This window comes from Amblyomma americanum, chromosome 4 (genome assembly GCF_052857255.1).
Source record: "Amblyomma americanum isolate KBUSLIRL-KWMA chromosome 4, ASM5285725v1, whole genome shotgun sequence".
NCBI lineage: Eukaryota > Metazoa > Arthropoda > Arachnida > Ixodida > Ixodidae > Amblyomma > Amblyomma americanum.
The window spans coordinates 63,612,598-63,635,202 of NC_135500.1; the positions used below are offsets into that span (position 1 = coordinate 63,612,598).

General features: G+C 50.3%; 2 protein-coding genes across 2 annotated transcripts; both read right to left on the reverse strand.

Annotated features, from left to right (window-relative positions):
• Positions 1 to 352: 352 nt before the first annotated feature.
• Positions 353 to 2,793, reverse strand: LOC144130140 (acetylcholinesterase-like). Its single transcript, XM_077664152.1, has 2 exons — positions 1,798 to 2,793; positions 353 to 625 (listed from the first exon to the last, which is right to left on the reverse strand). The coding sequence occupies exons 1-2, from the start codon at positions 2,751 to 2,753 to the stop codon at positions 493 to 495; spliced, it is 1,089 nt and encodes a 362-aa protein (XP_077520278.1). The 5' UTR covers positions 2,754 to 2,793; the 3' UTR covers positions 353 to 492.
• Positions 2,794 to 11,062: 8,269 nt separating this feature from the next.
• Positions 11,063 to 19,586, reverse strand: LOC144129527 (uncharacterized). The gene is made up of 2 exons (XM_077663681.1): positions 19,275 to 19,586; positions 11,063 to 11,468 (listed from the first exon to the last, which is right to left on the reverse strand). The coding sequence occupies exons 1-2, from the start codon at positions 19,574 to 19,576 to the stop codon at positions 11,063 to 11,065; spliced, it is 708 nt and encodes a 235-aa protein (XP_077519807.1). The 5' UTR covers positions 19,577 to 19,586.
• Between the last annotated feature and the right edge of the window lie 3,019 nt (positions 19,587 to 22,605).

Sequence of the window (22,605 nt, forward strand, 5' to 3'; positions counted from 1 at the left end):
TACTATAAAACATACAAGGGAAGGAAAATATAGCCTTGTTCATGCGTATTATAAAACAGAAATATTAAATTTCGCCCCCCCCCCCCCCCTAACAGAAAGAAATCGAAAACTGCTGTGCAAGAACCACAACTGACATATTAAGAGTTCAAGAAGTTCAAGAAAAAGCACATACAGCAAAAATCAAAGTCAATATCGACCACCCTAATACAGAGAGGATTTGTCATGCTCATGACAAGCGCTTCTAACCCTATCAATTAAAGGTGCTAAGGTAATCGCGTTTTTCCGTATAGAACAAGAAATTGCTAAGAAAACTGAGCATAACAGATCAGTAAAGAGGATGCTTAGGATCAGGTGAAAGCGCACAAATATTATCGGTGAAGTGTTCATATAGCCAGCAGCGAGTCAAGACATTTGATAGTGGCTCCGAGGAAGAGCGTGAGCCAGGCTGGCGGCTGGCGGCTGGGTGCTCTTCTGCAGTACGGAGCTTCGCCATTAACGAAACACGGTTCGGGACAGCCGAGTCGGGAGCTCGCAGTCTTTGCTGTCCCATCTCAGTACTCGTTTCGAGGATCCATTCGCCAGAAGAATGCTGTTCTGCTCCGAAAACTTCCGCCAGTTCACGTCCCTGCGATGGACCACAGAAGTACTGTAAGCACGAGCTGTGTTTTGAGTAAACACTTGTGCTCAAAAGCTAACCTTCATCGTACCACTAGTTCATACTGCTGTCAAAAATTACCGGAGCTACTTAAGGAGCCAGAGCACGAGTAATGCGAAAGCATTTATATTCTAATTCAATTATACTCTAATCCTATTCTATTCCTTTGCAGTTAGTGCAGTTGTAAGTAATAACACTGACTATATATTGTGAACTGTGCGATGTCAGGGCACGTTAAAGGTTCTCTGGGGAACAACTGCCAGAGCCATGCCCGTGATTTCTCGCTTCACAACGACAATGTCGACGCCGGATTTTTCGCGCAATAGGGCATTTAACGCTGTCGCGTTAAAAGGCTGGCTTGGGACAGAGACTGGACAAAAATGGTTTGGAATGCGGGAAACCATGGGATGTTCGATTTTTACCAGAGGAGCACTCACAGTATGTGCGGCTTTTTATGTCCGAGCTTTACCAGATTGTAGTGCGTATAGCAGAGCGAGAGAGGAGAGACGGATTTAGGGCGCCCCACGGGCCTGTCCTGGTACGAGAAGGAAGCTTGGGGTGTGGATAAGTGGCTATTCGAACGTATCCTAGGATGTTCTTGCACTGACTACCAGAGACACTTCGGCTTTCGATGGTCATGTTGAATGCAGGGGAAACAAAGCGCGATCGCAGTGAAATAATCCCAACAAATGTCTTCAGCACGCTCCTCGGAAGTACACCTAGAGATAACACAACAGTACACACAAGGAACACGCACAATTTCGCCTATAAGGATAAATAAAATGCAATTTTACTCCCGTGATTATTGTTATCAATATTGTTTAATTGACTGTTACCCTTATGAAATGCCTGAAAGGGCCCTGAGGGTATATAAATAAATAACGAAAGAAACAAATAAATGAGCAATGGCGAATGCGCGAAGATCAGTCTGTACCTGCGGAGCATCTAACCTTATCATAAAAGCGGCTCAAGCTACTAGATCAACACGTTAAGTTCTGTTACAGGTAAAGGAAAGGCGGCGGCATGCAAAAAAGGCGAATAGTGGTTGACTGGAACGCGAGACTGTTCGATCCTCAGGCTGAGCCTCAAGCTCCTCCTGCTTTCTTCTTCTCTGTTCCGCAATTCGCCGTGAACAAGCTCACCCTGTTTTGACAAAAGCGATGAGGTCGGCCATCATCACGGCGGGCTCGAGAAGCTTGTGGGCGCCGTGCGAGTGGTAAACGTGCACGGTGGCTCCCCTTGCGGATGCTTCGCGAGCCAGTTCAAACATGGGGCATCGCAAAACCATATCTGAAACCAGTTCCCTGAAACCGTGTATACTGGTTTTGTTGTGCCTCTTCAGGTACTGCTGCACTTCCTGTGGCAGCTCCTGGCGCGAACGGTTGCCCGAGAAGTATTGTAGAAGGTGGTTGAACAACATTTTCGGGTCGTCAGGTTGTCTGGACTCTCGCACGAAAGTGTGGTCGAAGAACTCGCGTCCGTCGAAGCTATTGTAACCACACAGCACGTCGGTGCCTGTCAGATTTTTCGGTAGTTTCGCGAAAATCCCGTCGCATGCTCCGATGAGAGGTCGACCGCAGCTGGGGGCAAAGACTAGTAGCGGCTGTTTCGCCGTTGCTTCGTCAATGCTTTTAAGACTGGCCCGCCTGAGGCAGTCGACGAGAGGCGCTGCACTCGAACATTCGAGCGACGTCGCGATCTCGGTCAGCGAGCTGAGCCCAGCGCGCGGAAGCAGCGACGTCGGCGCGGCGCCGTGCAGGACGAGGCGTGCGAACAATCTCTTCCTGCCTTGCGCCTCGGCGAAGAGGTCCATGGATGCCAGGTACGAGCCGGAGATGAATCCGAACCCCACGATAAGCGCTGGGTCACCTTGGAACGCTTGGATGTGCTCGCTAATCCAGGTCAGGCTGAGGAATACGTCTTCGGCGCCGGCGGCTGCAGACGCCCCAGCGGAGCTGGCGTCAAGGAACCCGAGGACGCCGAGTCTGTGGTTGACGATGACCACGATGATGTCCCCTCCCAGAGCGATCGTCTCCCACACGATGTCGAGGGCACCTCTGTAGTCAAACTGGAACCAGTCGGAAGCCAGGACCACCATGACTGGCTTGAGCGCCGTGGAGACGGGACACGAGAGCGGGACCAAGATGGACAGGGTTAAGCACTCCTCAGTTAGCCTCCGTTCCGTCAGGTTGCCCTGCGAATGCAGCGTACACTAGCTACACTGACTGCACGCGTTCGTTGCACCGCATCTAGACGCCTCGTAAGTGTATACGTTGGAGTGCTTTGAAATGGCTGTGGCGTGCAACAAAGGCGCGGTTCCCGTTTCGAGCACAGCGAGGACAGGTCGAAGAGTTGCAGTGCTGCAATTATCGCAAAATTTCGTGCAAGGCTGGAGTAATCCGGAGAGTTTGTATTTGCTTGAACAATATCTCATCCAGTACAGATGAAAAGGAAGTGCCACGTCTATTTCCTGGACTGAAATGACTCTTTCTTTTTGCGAAGCGTGTACTGGCGAACACCCGCAGTATTCTCTGAGTCGCTTTTTGAAGCTTAATTCAAATTCGTTTTTTTTTGCGGCCATGGAAGTTGTTACGCATCTGGGCATTAAAAAAAAGATGCCATACTGCGATCTTCTATACATAACCATGAGAAGCAGTATCGTTCCATGCGCGCACATGAGCGCAACGAACGCAGCGGTGGACTATAGTCGTTTGAGCATCCGCCTGGCATGCGGGAGGTGCGGGGTGCGATCCGCAGTGCCGCCGGGTGCCCACCGGTGATACATTCCCCTGCCTGGTGCTCTGCTTCTTTAGGGTGAAGTGCTTGGGAAATTGGTCTTTGACCACACTTTGAGTGAAATAAAAACCTTGGGCCATGGCGCTCTTTGGCCACAGATGCCCTTGCGCCATAAAAATTCATGATCATCATCACTGAATAAACGCATTGAATATGAAGACTTCCAGTTCAATTGGGAATGCTTTCATACTCACCAGAAGGGGGCCGCAGCGAAGTGAGCTAATCACGGCCATGTTTTCTGAGAGAACATCACTCTGAGACGTCCCGCCATCTTTGCAGGGGTCGCGTCAGCACAACACTTTTTGGGGGAAAAGCAAGTCGAGAACATTCCATATTCTGCACCAAAAACAGCGCCGGAACAATGTACGGGCATGGTAAGGGTCATGTAGACAGGATTGGCGGTGCCCCGCTATATACTTGCTCCGTCCTTTGTGACGAATCGTGCACCGGCTAGCTCAACAGTCCGCTCTGCTGCATTCCGTATTCAGTCTTCGGCTTGTTAAATCAAGACCTTCGGTGACTTTAAAACATACACTGCATCCATACAGGAGGATAGCCTGTCCATGCTATCGAAATGAGTTTGGGAGAAAAAGAGGGCAGCCTCGAAGACAAGAAGGGGACTTGAAGTTGAGCGTGTGACGGAATCCCGTCTGGCCGGGAGCGTACATTTGAAAAAATAAGAGACGCCGACCAGTGAAAAACTGGTCGGCGTCTCTTATTTTTTCAAGAAGGGGACTTAGTCTGGCTGGTAGGTGCGTGTTGATGGAAACCGACTGACAAGCGCCAACAGACAGGACGGAAAGAAAGCGCTTGTGTCTTTGGTCTTCTCCGTCCTGCTGTCTTCGGGTAGCCTCAAAGGAAACATGAGCTTCTATGGGAACTCCTCAGAGAAGACGAGCACGCTGAATGAGTGGCAATCCGCCAGTGAAAGCACAATCGGCCGGGATGCATTTGCGCTCGATTTCTATACTAGCGTTCTTCAGGCGTACCATGACATGCCGGGTTTTCGCCGAAAGGCGGCGACGGCGCTATGTGTATCGTCTACAGAGGAGCAGACGAGTCCACGCTTGCATCACCCGTGGACGAATCAGGAAAGTGCAGCTGTCAGACTTATTACCACACTAAAGTTACCGCAATATATAATAAGCCCCATGCTAACTTTCACCGCAATTGAGTCAGCGGTTGAGGCTGGCAAACCTTCGCTACGATAAAGATACAAGTCATATGGTATAGACATTTTATGGCACTGCGTATACAGCTCGTTCAGTTGAAAAGCCGTCTGCGCAGTAGCAGTCGGCATCGCGTGTAAGAAATAATCGGGAGCTGCGTAAAAAATCCTATCATGGCAATTTGAGGTACTAGTTTGGTTTCTAGGGTTTAACGTCCCAAAGCGACTCACTTACTAGCTGTTGTTCACGTACATGGACATACACGTGAATGTTCAGGGTTCTTATGGCTGGAGTTTTCATTGTTGTCTCATCTATCAACGTTGTTTCCAGCAAATATGATTGTTTGTTAATTGTCCGTGAGGTTAAAGCGACTCAGGCTATGAGGGACGCCGTAGTGGAGGGCTCCGGAAATTTCGACCACCTGGCGTTCTTTAACGTGCACTGACAGCGCACAGCACATGGGCCTCTGGAATTTCGCCTCCATCGAAATTCGACCGCCGCGGCCAGGATCGACCCGCGTCTTTCGGGTCAGCAGCCGAGCGCCATAACCATTGAGGCACAGGGACGGAAATTTGTGGTACTTGTGATTGATGACTGATTGGTGTGTGACAGGCGATCACCAGTTAACGAAATTGTAATTAACTGATTAATTAAAGAAATAAAAATTGGAAAAGGGAGTTCAAAGCGTCAGAATGCTCAGAATGAAGATCCAATGCTTGATTATGCTAATTAAGAAAATTTAGAGTGTGTAATTGATCGATAAGTGGTTGAAACAATTGAAAAAAAATGAAAACGCGTTCAAGGATGTCAAACTTCTCAGAATGGGAAGCCTAACCCACTACGCTATCGCGTCATATCCTTAAGGCCGAGCTTAAGTGTCCTCTCCAATTTTTCTATGCAGGCAGACAGTGACTGTGTAGAGAGTGAAGAGTAGGAGCTTCCGTGAACCTTGCACGCGGCATGCAAATCGCATACACGGTTTAGTCGTTTACAAACAAACTGATGGTGATACTAGCGCCAAAGCGCTTTTGGTACCAATGGCGCTGCGGCGGCTGCATTTTTATGGAGGAAAAACGCAAAGGCGCCCGTGTGATGTGCAATGTCAGTGCACGTTAAAAATCTCCAGGTGGCCAAAATTATTCCGGAGCCCTCCACTACGGCACCTCTCTCTTCCTTTCTTCTTTCATTCCCTCCCTTATCCGTTCCCTTACGGCGCGGTTCAGGTATCCGCCGATATATGAGACAGATACTGCGCCATTTCCTTTCCCCAAAAACCAATTATTATTATTATTACCAATGGTGCGGTGTTTGGAAAGCTTTGCGCCGGTGCAGAAGACGCGTGCCGCGCCGCTTTTGATAAGGCAGCGCGGCATGCGTAAAAGTGTTTGATAAGATGCCGGTGCAGGTGACGCGTAAAATTTGGTGCATGAATGAATGATTGAACTTTATTCCCGCCATCATGGGGCCTCACGGTCGGGGCGCAGCAATTAGGTGGGGGTGCCTCCCGGCAGGCTCTCAGCAGCGGAGACCGCGGAGAGAGTCTTGTAGTAAGCTGTCTTTGCCTGACGGATGAGGAGTCTTTGCTGACCCTGGCCGTGGCTCCGGATCAGCTCTCTCCAGGTGGCAAGGTCTGGGATGCTTTGTGATTTAGCCCCAGGAGAATCCTGACACTCCCAAATTAAGTGATTTTGCTAAGTCATTCTGTGGCAGCTACTGCAGAGCTAAGGCTCACCAGTGTCTTCATCGTGTAGTATAGAGTGCGGAAAGAATCTGTTGACCTGAAGCCTCCTCCAGGCCCTGCATTGATTTGGATTAAGTGACCTGTCCGGAAGTGAGAGTGTTCTCCTATCCAGTCTAGGTGTTTCGGTTATTCAGAGCAGCTCAGATGTATAATTCTCGAGCGAAGCTGTGAGCAACTTCATTCCCCGGAATGTCCTCATGTGCAGGAACCCATATGAGGGAGACCTCTCTGCTTGAGGGGTATCTTCTTAGTAATTCGGCGGCTTGACTGGAGACCACGCCCTTACAAAAGTTGTGAACAGCTGCCTTACGGTCAGACAAGATTATCTTGGCTTTGGTATACAGACGCACGCTAGGGCAATAGCAGCCTCCCCTGCAACTAACGCATTCCTAGTGTTAATCGATACTACAGACACTTTCTCCCCATTCCCATCAACGGCGGCAATGACGAAGGCGCCATCGTACCCACAGGCTGCTTCGCAGAAGGCTATGTTACCCGGCGGGTCCTGGGCAAGATTGTTCATTATTGTTCGAGCTCTATGTCTTCTCCTTTCTTTATGATGCTCCGGGTGCATGTTGTTAGGTATATTGGCAATTTTGAGATGCTTCCGTATGTCTAAGGGGATTAGCTCTGCAGTATACGGGTGTTTCCTCTCGCTTTCTTCTAGGTCATTGAGGATCTGCCTGTCTGCTATTGGAGGCGAAATCCCAGAGGCCCGTGTGTTGTGCCATGTCAGTGCACGCTAAAGAACCCCAGGCGGTCGAAATTTCCGGAGCCCTTCACTACGGCGTCCCTCATAGCCTGACTAGCTTTGGGACGTTAAACCCCAATAAACCAAACCTAAACCAGTCTGCCTGCTATTGAGGAGCTAAAGCTCAAAATTTGCGCTTCTCTTACTGCCCTGGTGATCTCCGCACTGCTATTGTGGACTCCCATACTAAGCAGTTTCTCCGTTGAGGAGTTAGGCGGAATGCCGATGGCTCTTTTGTGTGCATTTCGTATTAACTTGTCTATTTTCTCTTCCTCTTGCTGACTAAGATTCAGAAATGGAGTCGCGTATGCAATCCTACTCACTATGAATGCTTGTACTAATCTCAAGAGACAGTGCTCTCGCAGGCCTTTGTTTCTGAGGGAGATCCGCCTAAAGATACCTATAACTTGGGCGACACAGGTGCTAAGCTTCTTGATAGTGGTTGTGTTACGTCCGTACGTCTGGAGAAAGTATCCTAGGACTCTCATAGTGTCAACCCTAGGTACTAACCTGCCCCCAATGACAACCTCTATCGGGCCGTATAGGTGAGGGAAGCGAGTCTCTTCTTCTGGTCTTTGGTATTGAGCGAGAAGATCTCAGATTTTTGAGGGGAGCAGGAAAGCCCTCTCTCCAGGGCATAGTTTTCAACTACCTCTGCCGCTGCCTGCAGCCGGTATGAGATGTCAGCGTTCGTTCCCCCTGCTGTCCAAATGGTTATATCATCGACATATATGATGTGCTTTAACCCCTCAATTTTATTTAGCCTGTGGGAAAGTCCTCTCATGGCAAAATTGAAGAGCATCGGAGAGAGAACTGAACCTTGAGGGGCCCCTTATTGCCGAGCCCAATCTGCTTTGAGGAGAGCCCTACAAAGCTTATAGTAGTCTTTCGATTGCTTAAAAATCTTTTGACATAGTTAAAGCACTTGATGCCTACTCCGGTCTCACTGAGGCCTTCCAGGACCGCTTTATGCTCCACATTATCGAAGGCTTTTGTAAGATCCAGCCGCAAGATTGCCCTGCCCCCTTTAGTTCCGTCGTGATCATCAATTTTATCATGTTTAAGCCTTAACATCACGTCCTGTGAGCTAAGACGCGGTCTATAACCTACTATTTCAACAGGCCAGAGTCCCTCGCTCTCCATGTAGCGCGAGACTCTTGTCTTAAGCACCTTTTTCATGAGCTTTCCCAATCAAGATATCAGGTCGCATGTTGCCTAGACCAAGACTTTTACCTGGCTTAGGGATAAGCACTAAATTAGAGACTTTACATTCCTCTGGTAAGTCCTCCCCGTCCCAAATCTTGTTCATTAGCTCAGTTAGAAAAGAGAGAATTATCATCCAAGTTCTTCAGAGTGGTGTTGGTGACGCCGTCAGGACCTGGAGCCGATTTTTTTTCAGGTCCTGCAACGCTGCCCACACCTCTGCAACCTCGAACGAAGAATCAATGCTTCTATTTTCCCCGCCTTCATATTTCGGTAGTGAAGAGCCTGTGTCTTGACAAACAGGTTTTGCGAATCTTATCTAGCAGGTCCTCATTACTCCCTTTAAAGTTATGCTTGATTTTGGTTTGATTTAGCCTGGTCTCCCTCTTGGATTTGGTTGGATTAATCATATACCTGAGAATGGCCCAGGTTTTGGATAAACTCATATTAGATCCAAGTTCATCACACATCTCCATCCAGTTCCTTTCGCACAGATCAGCGGCATGCTTTTCTATGCTTTTGGTAAGTCTCACAATTTCTCTCCTAATATTGCGATTCCATCGTTGGCTTTTCAGCTCCCTTCCCAGATCCGCTTTTCTTCTCAGGAGACCAGTCGGGGCACCGCTAGGGTGTCTTTAATAGTATCTGTTGCTTCCCTTAGGTCTTTATTAAGTGCCGTCTGCCATGCCTTGAGAGTAGGCCAAGCTTTAACTTCCAGGGATTGTCTAATTTCTCGGAATTTATCCTAGTCAGTGATTTTTCTGCTGATTTTGGGAGCCCTTCGGTTGAAGACAATGGTGATCTCCAGCACATAATGATCACTCCTGAAATTCTCTCCAGTGTTCTTTCATTCCACATTGCCACATCTATGTGCTAGAGTAAGATCTGGAGACGTGTCATTATTGATGCTGTTCTCAGATCTAGCGGGAGCCGTCGGGTCCGTTAAGATAGACATCCCATTGATTAGGATGGCCTCTAGGAGTCTTTTTCCTTTGGTGCTGTGAGTGTTATAGCCCCATTCCAGATGTCGTGCATTAAAATCCCCGCATATGAGGAGCTTGCTATTTCCCGCAATTTTAAGTGCCTTTTTGAAGAGGGGGGTGAAGGATGCCTCCCTTTGCCTAGGGGAGCTATAGATGTTGAGTACAAAAAGGTTCTAAAGGTTCTCCGTTTCCTGGTTGCCAGAGTGGATTTCAGTTAGAACCGCCTCTGTCTCCCCGTCTATAGGATGTTGCGTGACAGCAGTATTATGCTCGACCAGAGTGGCAACTTTGACTTTCGCCCCTTTGGAACTCGGGAAGCATCTGTAGCCTTTGAGACCAGCCTTTTGCGCGTTGGTCTCCTGGAGAGCAATCACTAATGGGGGAGCTGCGTGTGAAGTAAGGATTTGTTGCAAAGACCCCCTTCTTGCCCGGGTATCCCCGACAATTCCACTGTCAGACGACGCAGCCGGCAGCTTTCCCGCTCTTATTTCTGTTCGCCATTGTGTCTATCCCTGGCTGCTCCCATGACCCCCTCCTCGTGAAGCGTGCGCATGAGCCAGCCTAGGCTTCCTTCAATACTTAGTATTTTGGGACAGGCTCGGGGCAGACATAAGGGCCCTGAAGGAATCGGTAGGTAAGAATGGAGAAAGGCAAGAAAGCTTTTGGTGCTTCTCTTCATCTCAGGCCAGTTTGAAAAATGCGCCTTCTTCAAACAGGAAGTGTTCTCGAGAAAACCGTGTATGCTGCAGCAGCCTTTTGTCACCTCTTCGCCGATGAGTTTTATTTTTTTCCCCCTCTGTAAGCAGAGCGAAACAGCCGGCCAGTTATGTGCGCAGTCAACGCAGAATAAAACGCCAACAACGCAGTTGAAATTGGCACAGCAATGCCAGAAGATTTTGCTTGAGCCGGGCGTACTGAGTACATTTCTTTCTCACTCTGATGGCGCGAAGACCGGTGCGTAGAAGTGCTAACAGGTCCTTCAGTATTCCTTGTACAAGAGCTAATAACTTTGCGTTCTTATTTTGGCAGTAGCGTCTTCCTGTTAGCGTTTGAGTCTGACGCTGGTATAACAAATATACAGTCCACCGGGTTTGTTTCTCTATTATGCAGTGCTCGCCCTTTGGCGAAGATTAAGGGCCAAATTTTAAGACACTCCTTGCCTCATTGAGGATGCCTTAATAGCTGTTCGGTCATTTAATAGACTTTGGTGACTTCGGTCACTTTTTAAATACGTCGTTTAGCGAGGACTCTTTTGGAGCGTCCTTTTCTTGAGGTATACTCACAAGGCTACCTTGTTCTGTGCGCATGCTCCTCTGCATAAGCACTCGCTCTGCGCTTTCGCAGTAGGGCGGATCACAATTGCAGAGCGCACATTCGCTGCTGCTGCACTATAAACAATGGTAACGTTGCCAGACCAACTATGTTTTTCTGCCAAGCCATCCAGAGCATTGAAACGATATGCGTAAAATGCAAAATGAGTGCTCATGGTCCCATGTACGTGTATATATATATATATATATATATATATATATATATATATATATATATATATATATATATATATATATATATATATATATATATATATATATATATATACACGTACCTTGAGGTGAGGAAGCATGGAGGACTCATTTCAGGCAACGAAAGCGCCTAAGATAAGAAGCGTCCTGAAATTTGACCTTGACCCTAGGCTGTCACAGGCGCTACCTGACCACCTGGCGTAGCACAGCTTACAAGCAAACTCGTTGGGATGTATATTTTTCATAAAGGCCTTCGAATGCTGCGTTTCCAGGAGCCTGTTCGCGGGCCAGGCGGAAAGGGAGGGCAGGGCGCACGTGCCTGCGGGCAGCGCGGTCCGTGCCGGTAGGCGTAGAAGGCGCCGCCTTCGCCGATGCCGGCCACGGGCTGCGCAGGCTGGAAGCGCTGCGCCCCGCTCACGTTGGCGCCGTACGGGATGCCGAAGAACTTGCGCAGCCTGCCGTCCGCGCTGCCGTGCACAGTGGCGCCCAGGGCCTCGAGGTGCACCTGGGGATCGCCCTGCGCGGCCTCGCACTCGCGGCCAGCGTCGGGCGTCGTCAAGCTGGGCCCCACCACGCGCCGCCGGAACACCGTCCAGATGGCCACCGCCGACCCGGCCACCAGGAGCACTGCGAGCAGGGCGAGGACACTGCGGGGGCAGGAGAATGCTTTGCATACGCGTCGCCCAGAGAGTCCCATTATGGTAAGCCCATTACCATTACACTTAGTGGCACGAGCCGGAGCACTTTTTTTCCAATTCTTTTTCTTAGTTGCATCCAGTGTTGGCGGTAACGCGTTACAAGTGACGGCGTTACTTTTTCGGTAACTTAGTAAGGTACCCGGTACCATTTCGGAACTGTAACCGGTGTGAAGAAGATGACCCAGACAAAGCAGATGACTCGCGAAAACGAAGAAGATGGCCTTGCGCGTCAGCCGTATTGCTATCGCCACGGGTGTCTATGCCCGGCCTGGTTGCCTTCGGCTTGTTCTCGCCGCTGCTCCCTTCCTCTCAGCTCTTCTAAGTGAACCCCCGCCTTACACCGGTAACGTACTAACGTTAACATTTTTCGGTAACGTGAGGTGTGACGTTAATGACTAGTCCCTTTTTATTCGTATTTCCCTCATCCGCCCCTTTTTTTAGAAAAAAAAGGGCAGAGCACGTAAAGTGGTGTTGCAAATAAACAAAATGTACAGGCATTCTCCACGACCCTTGTTGCGTGCCAGAAAACACCTGCCCTTGAACACGCGCCAAACTAAAAGAAAGACAATGCCCATAAAGCAAGAAACGTGCACGAACACGCATTCACGCACTTGCCCTCACCTGCCTCGGCTACTAATCCGGAGTTCTCTGGTTCGAACCCGACCGCGGCGGCTGCGTTTTTATGGAGGCAAAACGCTAAGGCGCCCGTGTGCTGTGCGATGTCAGTGCACGTTAAAGATCCCCAGGTGGTCGAAATTATTCCGGAGCTCTCCAATACGAGACCTCCCTCTTCCTTTCTTCTTTCACTTCCTCCTTTATTCATTCCCTTACGGCGCGGTTCAGGTGTCCAACGATATATGAGACAGATACTGCGTCTTTTCTTTCCCCCAAAACAAATATTATTATTATTATTATTATTATTATTATTATTATTATTATTATTATTATTATTATTATTATTATTATTATTATTATTATTATTATTATTATTATTATTATTATTATTATTATTATTATTATTATTATTATTATTATTATTATTATTATTATTATTGTAACGGGGGGTTTGTTACGAGGTACTGGGGCGACGGGAACGGCAACGGCAGCAGTCTGGGATCAGATCGGCAAAAGACACACAAGCGTAGCGCTGGCAAAAACTCTCGAGAACACTGTCACCTCGTCTTCGTCTTTTCAAATCATCCGACGCATCGTCTTCTTTAGCCTTACAATCACCCCGGGGACAAGAGGAGCCATCCTGGCGACTTAGGATGATGGCAAGACGGCGGGGTCGTAGTAGGGCTTGAGGCGCTGGACATGAACGGTCTCCCGTCCTCGGCGGCGGAGATCAGGAGACGGCGTGAGGGGTTCCACGATATAATTAACCGGAGAGGTGCGCTCCAGCACACGGTAGGGACCATGGTACTTCGCAAGAAATTTTGAGGAGAGACCGGGAGTTCCTGAAGGGATCCAGAGCCACACAAGTGCACCAGAAGTGTAGTTCGGTGGGGTTTGGTCTTGGTCGAGGCGGGAGCGCTGGCGATGCTGGGTGTCAGTGGTGAGTGACCGGGCAATTTGGCGGCAGGCTTCGGCGTGTTGCGCGGCGTCGGAAACAGGCCGATATTCGGATTCATCAGGGCGGTAAGGGAGGATAGTGTCGATAGTAGCAGAGGGTTGGCGGCCGTAAAGTAGGAAGAAAGGAGAGAATCCGGTGGTAGACTGCGTAGCGGTATTGTACGCATAAGTAACGTACGGAAGGACGAGATCCCAATTCGTGTGGTCAGAAGCGACGTACTTGGAGAGCATGTCTCCGAGTGTGCGGTTAAATCGCTCAGTGAGGCCATTGGTCTGCGGATGATAGGCGGTGGTAGTTCGGTGAATCGTGTTGCACTCTTTGAGAAGCGCCTTCACCACCTCAGATAAGAACACGCGGCCTCGGTCACTGAGCAGTTCACGAGGTGCACCGTGGCGAAGGATGAATCGGTGCAAAATGAAGGAGGCGACGTCCGTCGCTGTGGCAGCCGGAAGGGCAGCAGTTTCGGCATATCGTGTAAGGTGATCCACCGCTACTATAGCCCAACGGTTGCCGTCTGCAGTGTATGGAAGCGGACCGTATAAATCAATGCCAACGCGGTCGAACGGGCGTGGAGGGCATGGCAACGGCTGCAGCTGAGCAGCAGAACGATGGGGAGGTGTCTTGCGACGTTGGCAGGGAATGCATGCGCGCACGTACTTCATGATAAAGGTGTACATTCCGTGCCAGTAGTAGCGCAGCCGTATGCGGGTGTAGGTCTTGAAAACGCCCGCGTGACCGCTGTGGGGGGCAGCATGGAAGTATGCGCATATCTCCGAGCGTAAGTGACGTGGAATAACGAGCAGCCACTTGCGACCTTCGGAGTTGTAGTTACGGCGATAAAGTAGGGTGTCACGGATCGCAAAATGGGCAGCTTGGCGGCGGAGCGCACGTGACGGTGAAGCAGCCGTCGGGTTGGCGAGAAAGTCGAGAAGGGAAGCGATCCAGGGATCCATGCGTTGCGCTGAAGGCATGTCGCTGAGGCGAAGCAAGGGCAGAGAAGCGTCGGAGGGGGAAAGGCTGGCGATCTCGGCTGGAAGGGGGCAGCGTGACAGTGCATCGGCGTCTTGATGCTTGCGGCCGGTGCGATACACGACGCGGATATCATATTCTTGCAAGCGAAGGGCCCACCTAGCGAGGCGGCCGGAGGGGTCTTTCAGGTTGCAAAGCCAACAGAGCGCATGGTGGTCGGTCACAACGTCAAAAGGGCGCCCATAAATGTACGGTCGAAACTTCGCGAGGGCCCATACAATCGCCAAACACTCTTTTTCAGTTACGGAGTAGTTGCGTTCTGCTGGTGTGAGTGTGCGGCTAGCATAAGCAACGACGTATTCGTCAAAGCCAGGTTTTCGTTGGGCGAGGACAGCGCCGAGGCCAACACCGCTGGCGTCCGTGTGAACTTCGGTAGGAGCGGCCGAGTCGAAATGGCGCAGAATGGGCGGCGCCGTGAGGAGACGGCGCAAGGTGGTGTATGCGTCGTCGCACGCTGGAGACCACAGTGATAAATCCGCACTTCCAGAAAGCAGTTGAGTCAAAGGCGCAGCAATGGACGCAAAGTTGCGAATAAATCGGCGGAAATATGAGCACAAACCCAGGAAGCTGCGCAGGTCTTTGATGGAGGTAGGTTTGGGAAAGTCAACCACAGCACGAAGTTTCGCTGGGTCGGGACTGACGCCCTGCTTAGAGACAACATGACCTAAGATGGTTAATTGACGAGCGGCAAAACGGCATTTTTTTAAGTTCAGCTGCAGGCCGGCGTCAGAGAGGCAGGTCAAGACGTGCTTCAAACGGGAGAGGTGGGTGTCAAAGTCCGGGGAAAAGACCACAATGTCGTCGAGGTAGCAAAGGCATGTCTTCCACTTAAGTCCGCGCAAAATGGTGTCCATCATCCTCTCAAAAGTCGCGGGGGCGTTACAAAGCCCGAAGGGCATCACCGTAAATTCATACAAGCCATCCGGTGTCACAAAGGCGGTTTTGGGGCGATCGGCTTCTTTCATAGGAACTTGCCAGTACCCGGAACGCAAATCAAGAGATGAAAAGAGTTCGGCCCCTTGCAAAGAGTCCAGAGCGTCGTCTATGCGCGGGAGGGGATAGACATCTTTGCGCGTAATCTTATTAAGGCGGCGGTAATATACACAGAAGCGTATGGAGCCATCCTTCTTTTTGACGAGCACCACAGGCGACGCCCATGGGCTGCTTGAGGGCTGAATGACGCCGCTCTGGAGCATCTTGTCGACTTGGTCTTCAATAACTTGGCGCTCGGCGACAGACACACGATAGGGACGTTGTCGCAGCGGTGCGTGGTCACCTGTGTCGATGGCATGGGTGACAGTGGAAGTTTGGCCCAAGGAACTTTGATGTGAGTCAAATGATGAGCGAAACTGATTAAGTAAAGTGAGAAGCTGTGCCCTTTGCGGCGCTGGAAGGTTGTCGTCAATGGAGCGAAGGAATGCTTCGGTTGAGGAGGGATCGGGCGCAGCAGTAGGTGGGCTGAGTGCGGCTATGGAGAGGTGCGGCGCGTCGTCCGTCTCTTCGCGGATGAGCAAAGACGCGAATGGTTGTACCGTGCCGAGACATTCACCTAGGCGCAAGGCGTTGGGGAACGAGAATGGGTTAGACACGAACAGTACGGAGAGGCCAGCGGATATAGTCAGTACAGTGTATGGCAGAGGCAGACACTTGCGGTGCAGAAAGATAGGGGACGGAGTGAAGAGGACAGTGTCGTCGCGAAGAGGGCCGCAAGAGAGGGGTACGAGGACGGAAGAGCAGGGAGGCAGGTCAATGTCTTCGGCAACTAGGGCCTTAACACAGGCACCAGGAGGGGCAGTGTCCAAGACAGCTTCGGGCAGGTGAGAGAACTCGACTTCAGCTCGAGCACAATCGATGATAGCAGCATGGCGCGATAGGAAATCCCAGCCCAGGATAACAGCATGAGAACAGCAGGGCAGTACGACGAATTCGACGGCATAAATGGTCCCCTGGATTACAACGCGAGCGGTACACGCTGCTGACGGCTGGATGTTCTGAGCGCTGGCGGTGCGCAGTGAGAGCCCAGCAATTGGCGTCCTTACTTTTCTTAAAGAACTACACAGCTTTGCGTCCATGACGGAAACTGCAGCACCAGTGTCGACAAGCGCCATGACAGAAACGCCGTCGACGGAAATTTCAATGAGGTTAGCGGCTGACGGATGAGGCCTTTCGAAGTTCGTTGTGGACGCAGTTCTCGCCTCAGGAACTGCGGCGCCTAGTTTTCCTCCTGGTTAGCGGTGGGGCGACGTCGCATAGGCGAAATAGACCGGCGTCGTGGAGAAGAGGGCCGGCGGCTGGAGAGGGTAGAACGGTCCGGCGAGGAAGTACGTCTTTGCGGCGGCGCAGCTGGTACAGAGTACTGACTCGGTGGAGGCCAGTACCCAGGGGCTTGGGGAGGAATTTCCGCGTCCGGGAGACGACGGCGGCAATGCCGAGCTACATGACCTGGGAGACCACAAAAGAAGCAAATCGGCCGATTGTCCGTTGTGCGCCAGGAATCGCTGACCCTTGGAGTAGGTCGTCGGTAAGCCACTGGCCCTCGCAAATGCGCCGGAGGCGCACTATAGATTGGCGGCTGCGGTCTTGCTACGACATCGGCATATGTCACTGGAGCCGCGACAGGAGGCGGTCTCGCGACGGCTTCGGCATATGTGAGCGGAGCCGCCACAGGTTGTGGTCTGGCAACAACGTCAGCGTATGTCAGCGGAACCGTGACAGGTGGTGACGGATGAGCCGGTGGAAGAGCCTCAGCAACTTGCTCTTGAATTGTATGTCGGAGCGCTGGAGTCAGATATGATGGTCGGTCGTGAGCGCTCGGCAGAAAGGAAAGTTGACGTGCCACTTCTTCCCGCACGAAGTCTTTAATCTGCTGTAGCAGCGAGGGGTCAGGAGCAGGCGTGAGCCCAGCGAGCGACTCAACCTGCTGTGGCCGCTGGCGTGTCAGAATCCGCTGCTTGCGCAACTGCTCAAAGCTTTGACACAGCGTGACGACTTCAGCAACGGTACGCAAGTCGCGCGCTAGAAGCATCTGAAAAGCGTCGTCATCGATGCCTTTCAAGATGTGTTGGATCTTGTCGGCTTCCGACATACGAGCGTTGACCCGCTTGCACAAGTCGACGACATCTTCAATGTAGCTAGTGAAGCTTTCACTAGCCTGCTGAGATCGTTCACGCAATCGCTGTTCGGCTCGGAGTTGCCTGACAGCCGGTCGACCAAATACGTCTGCAAATTTAGTCTTAAAAATGGACCAGGTTTGAATATCTGCCTCATGGTTGCGGTACCAGAGGTTAGCCACACCGGCGAGATAAAAGATGACGTTGTTTAGCTTCGTCACATCGTCCCATTTGTTGTATACGCTCACCCGCTCGTACGATGTGAGCCAATCTTCCACATCGTTCTCGTCAGTCCCGCTGAAAATGGTCGGGTCCCGTTGACGAAGAGAGCCGGCACAGATGACAGCCTGGCCCACTTGTACGGCCTGGTGTTGGACGTCCTCAGGCATCGTGCGCGCCGGGAGAGCACGACTACGGAGCTCCAGGGCCGATGTTTTTACCCAGCACCTCCACCAAATGTAACGGGGGGTTTGTTACGAGGTACTGGGGCGACGGGAACGGCAACGGCAGCAGTCTGGGATCAGATCGGCAAAAGACACACAAGCGTAGCGCTGGCAAAAACTCTCGAGAACACTGTCACCTCGTCTTCGTCTTTTCAAATCATCCGACGCATCGTCTTCTTTAGCCTTACATTATTATTATTATTATTATTATTATTATTATTATTATTATTATTATTATTATTATTATTATTATTATTATTATTATTATTATTATTATTATTATTATTATTATTATTATTATCACCTACCTCCCCTTCGCAAACCACTCACACACACAACTCTCTTAAGAGTGGAAGCATGCCGAGCATTTTGGAACATCACATTTTTTAGAATTGCTGTAAATTTACCGAGAGTTCAGCGATGTTTGCTTTGTTAAACTAGAATTGATGACGAAATGTCGATTTATGTTTAATATCACATTCGGGAAATGGCTTCACCATGTGCCACAGAGTATCCGGCAACTTTAGGCCGCTATAACATTGCTAAGCTCCTGCACACGTGTGCAAAGTATTCTCGTTATTTCAAGATTTCGGGTAAAATCGTTGTTTGGGTTAGAAGTTTTATGTGAAATGTGAGTTTTATAAAATTGCTATCGTGAGCACTTGCAGCGAAGATGCACTATATAAAATTTATGGCATGGAGTAACGGCAAAGTAACGTGTTTTTTTTTCGGTAACGGTAAGGTGTTACAATCTTTTTTTTTTGTAACTAAGGTAGGCGGTAGCGTAACGTGCAACGCATTCACATGCTGCGACTAGAACGAAAATGGTCGGCGTAGTCGATGACGCCGCAGTGCGATTTTCGGTCAGTGCTTTCACATGCAACGTGCAGCCAGTAAATCGGTCGGAGCGACACGCAAGGTTTCTTGATGTTCTCACAGGCAACCCATGATTAAAAGCGACAGAAACGCAAGACGGAATGCGTTGATGGTGTTATAACCCGAGGACATTTAGATGCAACGCAATATTTCGTGCGTTTTGATTAGAATAAACAGTTCTGTTTCCACCGCGGCAACAGCTCCCACGCGAACCCGTCGCACGCCGTCTCGGCGCTTCCCATTGGTCAGTCGCAGAGCGAACACACTAACGCTGCCACTGAATTCGAACCGGACGGAAACTCGTCGCAAGCCGTCTGCAGCTAGACCGACGGCCCTCCCCAGTCTCAGACCGACAGAATGCGCAGCGTCGCAGGCGACAATCTCATGCATGTGAGAGGAGCTTGACTCGGACTCACGCGCAATACTTGTGGCTAGAGTCGTTTCACAGGAAAAGTGGCACACTTCGTCTTACACGCCAGGAGGTCACTGTTGCATCTCGTAGCAAGCTTCCCGGCTATGCGCTCACCCCTACCTTGTACAGCAGGTAAAAGCCCGAGCCAAGGCATTGCCCTCGCACGCTCGACTGTATCCCAACCTGAAAGCTGGCGTTCGTCATACTCAGTGCGTCCATTTACAGCTCAGTCCTGCCACGTGTGTTTCAGACTGGTTAAGCGGCGCTAGCCGCGTGTCAAGGCAGAAGGGCCGAGAAGGGAGGCCAACTTACGGAATGCACTTTCTCAGCCAGGTGTGGTGGTGTATGCTGTAGAGCGACAAAGTAGAGACCACCTCACGCAACAGGGAGCCCCTTCTGGTGGTGGACAGGAAGCGATCCTTCGCTGGGCTCTCGAGGGACGGCGGACTATCCGGAGATGTGGGCGACTTGGGAACGGCGGCGTCTGCAGCTGCGGGCGGTTTCTCCTCAGCAGGCTTGCTCACCGTGGACGCGGAGGCCTTCTCGTCCCTGGAAAGAGAACGCTTCCTGCCCTTGAGGGACCTCTTGGTCTTGCTCCTCATCCGCCTGGACATGACGCGACGAAAGCCTTCTTCTTCGTTGTCTTCTTCATGGGATTCGCACGTGAGCTATAGGCCAAGTTGCTTCTTCTTCCTAGAGCGGCTGAACGATAGTTTGATTAAACCCTAAGGAATTTTATCGTCTACACTTATTAATTACACTAACTCGGACTTCGAGATGTGGCTGACGTTCTTTCCCCATTTCCCCCGATAACGGCCTTATGCTTCACTATCAAACTGAAAAATGCTATCCTTTTACAGCGTTAGTTGTTGCAATTGGCTCTTTCCGAAGTTTTGTGTTGGTGGAATCAGCTTTCGTAAGCCCACCGCCGGACACCCACCGGCAAAAATGCGCCTGCTACTACCGCTTACCCCGCCGCGGTGGATCAGTGGTCAGAGCACTCGGCTACTGATCCGGAATTCTGTGGTTCTTTCTTTATTTATTTATTTAGACCGCGACGGCTGCGTTTTTATGGAGGAAAAACGCTAAGGCGCCCGTGTGCTGTGCGATGTCAGTGCACGTTAAAGATCCCCAGGTGGTCGAAATTATTCCGAAGCCCTCCACTACGGCACCTCTCTCTTCCTTTCTTCTTTCACTCCCTCCTTTACCCTTCCCTTACGGCGCGGTTCAGCTGTCCAACGATGTACGAGACAGATACTGCACCATTTCCTTTCCCCCAAAACCAATTATTATTATTACCCCTACCGCTTACGAGGCGGAGGCTCCCGCCGCTGCGGCGACTAACTACAACGTGTTTCGCAAATAAACGCACGCCGTAGAATGGTTCTCCCAGCTAAACGGACGTATTCTCCGATCTGAAATTTCGCGCAAAAATGGCACTTGGTCGGCAGAATTGTTTTATGCCAGACTTGCTTGAACCAATAAGAAAAAGTCGGATATTCGCATCGTCTGCGGCGACGACAAAAGCGGAAAGGCCGCTTTCTCAGCGACTGCACCGGTGCTGCCATCTCGTTTATCAGCCGTAGGGATGCGGCAAAGGAGGCGCGCGAGTGTCCTGCGGGAGGCGTGAAAGTGTTGTACCATGAAAGTATTCAGAATGAGCGAAGTTTTGGACAAACTAAGCTTCTTGTGATCACTGATTCAGCCTCTGCTGAAGAGTCTTCAAACCTCCAGCAAAAGACCCCCCTCATTTGCCTAACCCCACGGTCGACCAACGAGACGGCGCCACCGGCGGAATCGCTGAGAATTGCTTGATTTCCTTCGCCATCGCCGCAGACGATGTGAATGTCCGACTTTTTCTGATCGAATCAGGTAAGTACTCCAAACAAACGTAGTATTCTGCCGACCAAATGCAATTTCTGTGCGAAATTTGAGCTCGAACAATACGTACGTTTAGAAGGGAGAACCATATTACGGCGCGCGTTTATTTCCGCAACAGTCGGCATGTGATGTCTCCTTCAAGCCCAGCGCCACCATTTCGGAGGTTGTCTCCTCCCCAGTCAAGATCTTGTTGCCAATTGCAGGTCCCATTCCATGTTTCTTGATTCAACATTCAGCCAAGCAACGCGGATTTCATTCATTATTTTCAGCACATATGTACAAACTATTTTTCTTATTGTGTAAATAGTTTGTACATATTACTTCTCCCCCTATCCTCTCTTCCTGTCCCCTCACCTCTTTCATTTCATTTCTCCATTCTGCCTGCTATCCTTTATTTCCGCTGCCCCAGCTCAGGTGCTTCAGTATCGATGGCAGATGCCGGGGCTAGCAAAAATCTTTTCCTTCCTTTTTACTATTATTTTTAATAATACCACTACCACCACCACTACTGTTACAGCTTGCAACGACCCCGAACCAGTATAACAAATCATATTGCGGGGAGACCATCCAGAAATACATTTCCATTCCTTCGTGACCGTAATCCAGCCGACGCTGGATCTTTCGTGTTACAAGCTCGTAATACCCATCCTGTGATTTTTTTTTTACCAGCGCAAAGTAATTGAATGCTTTTAATACACCCTCACCTTTCTGGATGAAAAAGCTACCCGCGAGCTTAAGGGCGTAAAGAAAGCTGACAAGAATTCAAGAATTTTGTGGCGCTGTGGCACGTTGCCGTATGCTGTAACATACAGAATGCAGCGCCACAACGTACACTTTTTCTTCCGAATTACTTCAGCGCACCGGATTATTTCTTTTGGCTCTTTATTAATAAATAATAATAATTGGTTTTTGGGGAAAGGAAATGGCGCAGTATCTGTCTCATATATCGTTGGACACCTGAACCGCGCCGTAAGGGAAGAGATAAAGGAGGGAGTGAAAGAAGAAAGGAAGGAAGAGGTGCCGTAGTGGAGGGCTCCGGAATAATTTCGAACGTGCACTGACACCGCACAGCACACGGGCGCCTTAGCGTTTTTCCTCCATAAAAACGCAGCCGCCGCGGTCGGGTTCGAACCCGGGAACTCCGGATCAGTAACTCTTTATTAAGAAAATAAAGATTGAAGGAAAAGATGATGCTAGCCGCAGCATTTGCCATTGAAACCAGAAGCACCTGAGCTGCGGCTAAAGCGAAAAAAGGACATGGAGAGGGTAGAAAGAGGGAAAGAAAAGCGGGGGCGCCATAGAAAGAAGAAAGAGCAAGTTTATATTCTACGCACCGGTCGTGGTAAAAACCACGCCATTGAACATGAGTCCAACCGACTAGCCAGCCATCGTCCACTTGCGTGAATAGAGGATTTGGTATGTCCATTCCATTCCAAAAACCTTTATTTCCACCAGAGAAGAGGCTCCCCTACTCCCCATCTCTGGCACGCAGGCCTAGGGGTGGGGGCCGGGAGCCTCGCATCTAAAGGCAGGCATAGAGTTCTTGGTCTCTTGCGGCCTCCAGTGCCAGGTGAATGACTTTTTTCTGCACGGCGGGGTCCGCGCTTTGCAGAAGGGTTTCCCAGGCTTCCTTGCTATTTATTCCTTCTTTAATCCCTGGGGAGTGGGTACATTCCCAAATGATGTGATCTAGGGTCCCCCTATTCTCACATTTTTTGCATTTTTCCTCTATTTCCTTTTCCCTAAATACGTGTGATGCCCA

Bases quoted from the DNA above. Each gene is read 5' to 3' on its own strand.
- LOC144129527 (XM_077663681.1), bottom strand. From the start codon at position 19,576: ATGTCCAGGCGGATGAGGAGCAAGACCAAGAGGTCCCTCAAGGGCAGG. The intron at 11,469-19,274 runs GTAAGTTGGCCT...CTGCCCCCGCAG, and splicing joins TGGCTGAGAAAGTGCATTCC to TGTCCTCGCCCTGCTCGCAG.
- LOC144130140 (XM_077664152.1), bottom strand. From the start codon at position 2,753: ATGGTGGTCCTGGCTTCCGACTGGTTCCAGTTTGACTACAGAGGTGCC. The intron at 626-1,797 runs GTGAGCTTGTTC...GGTCCATCGCAG, and splicing joins ATCGCTTTTGTCAAAACAGG to GGACGTGAACTGGCGGAAGT.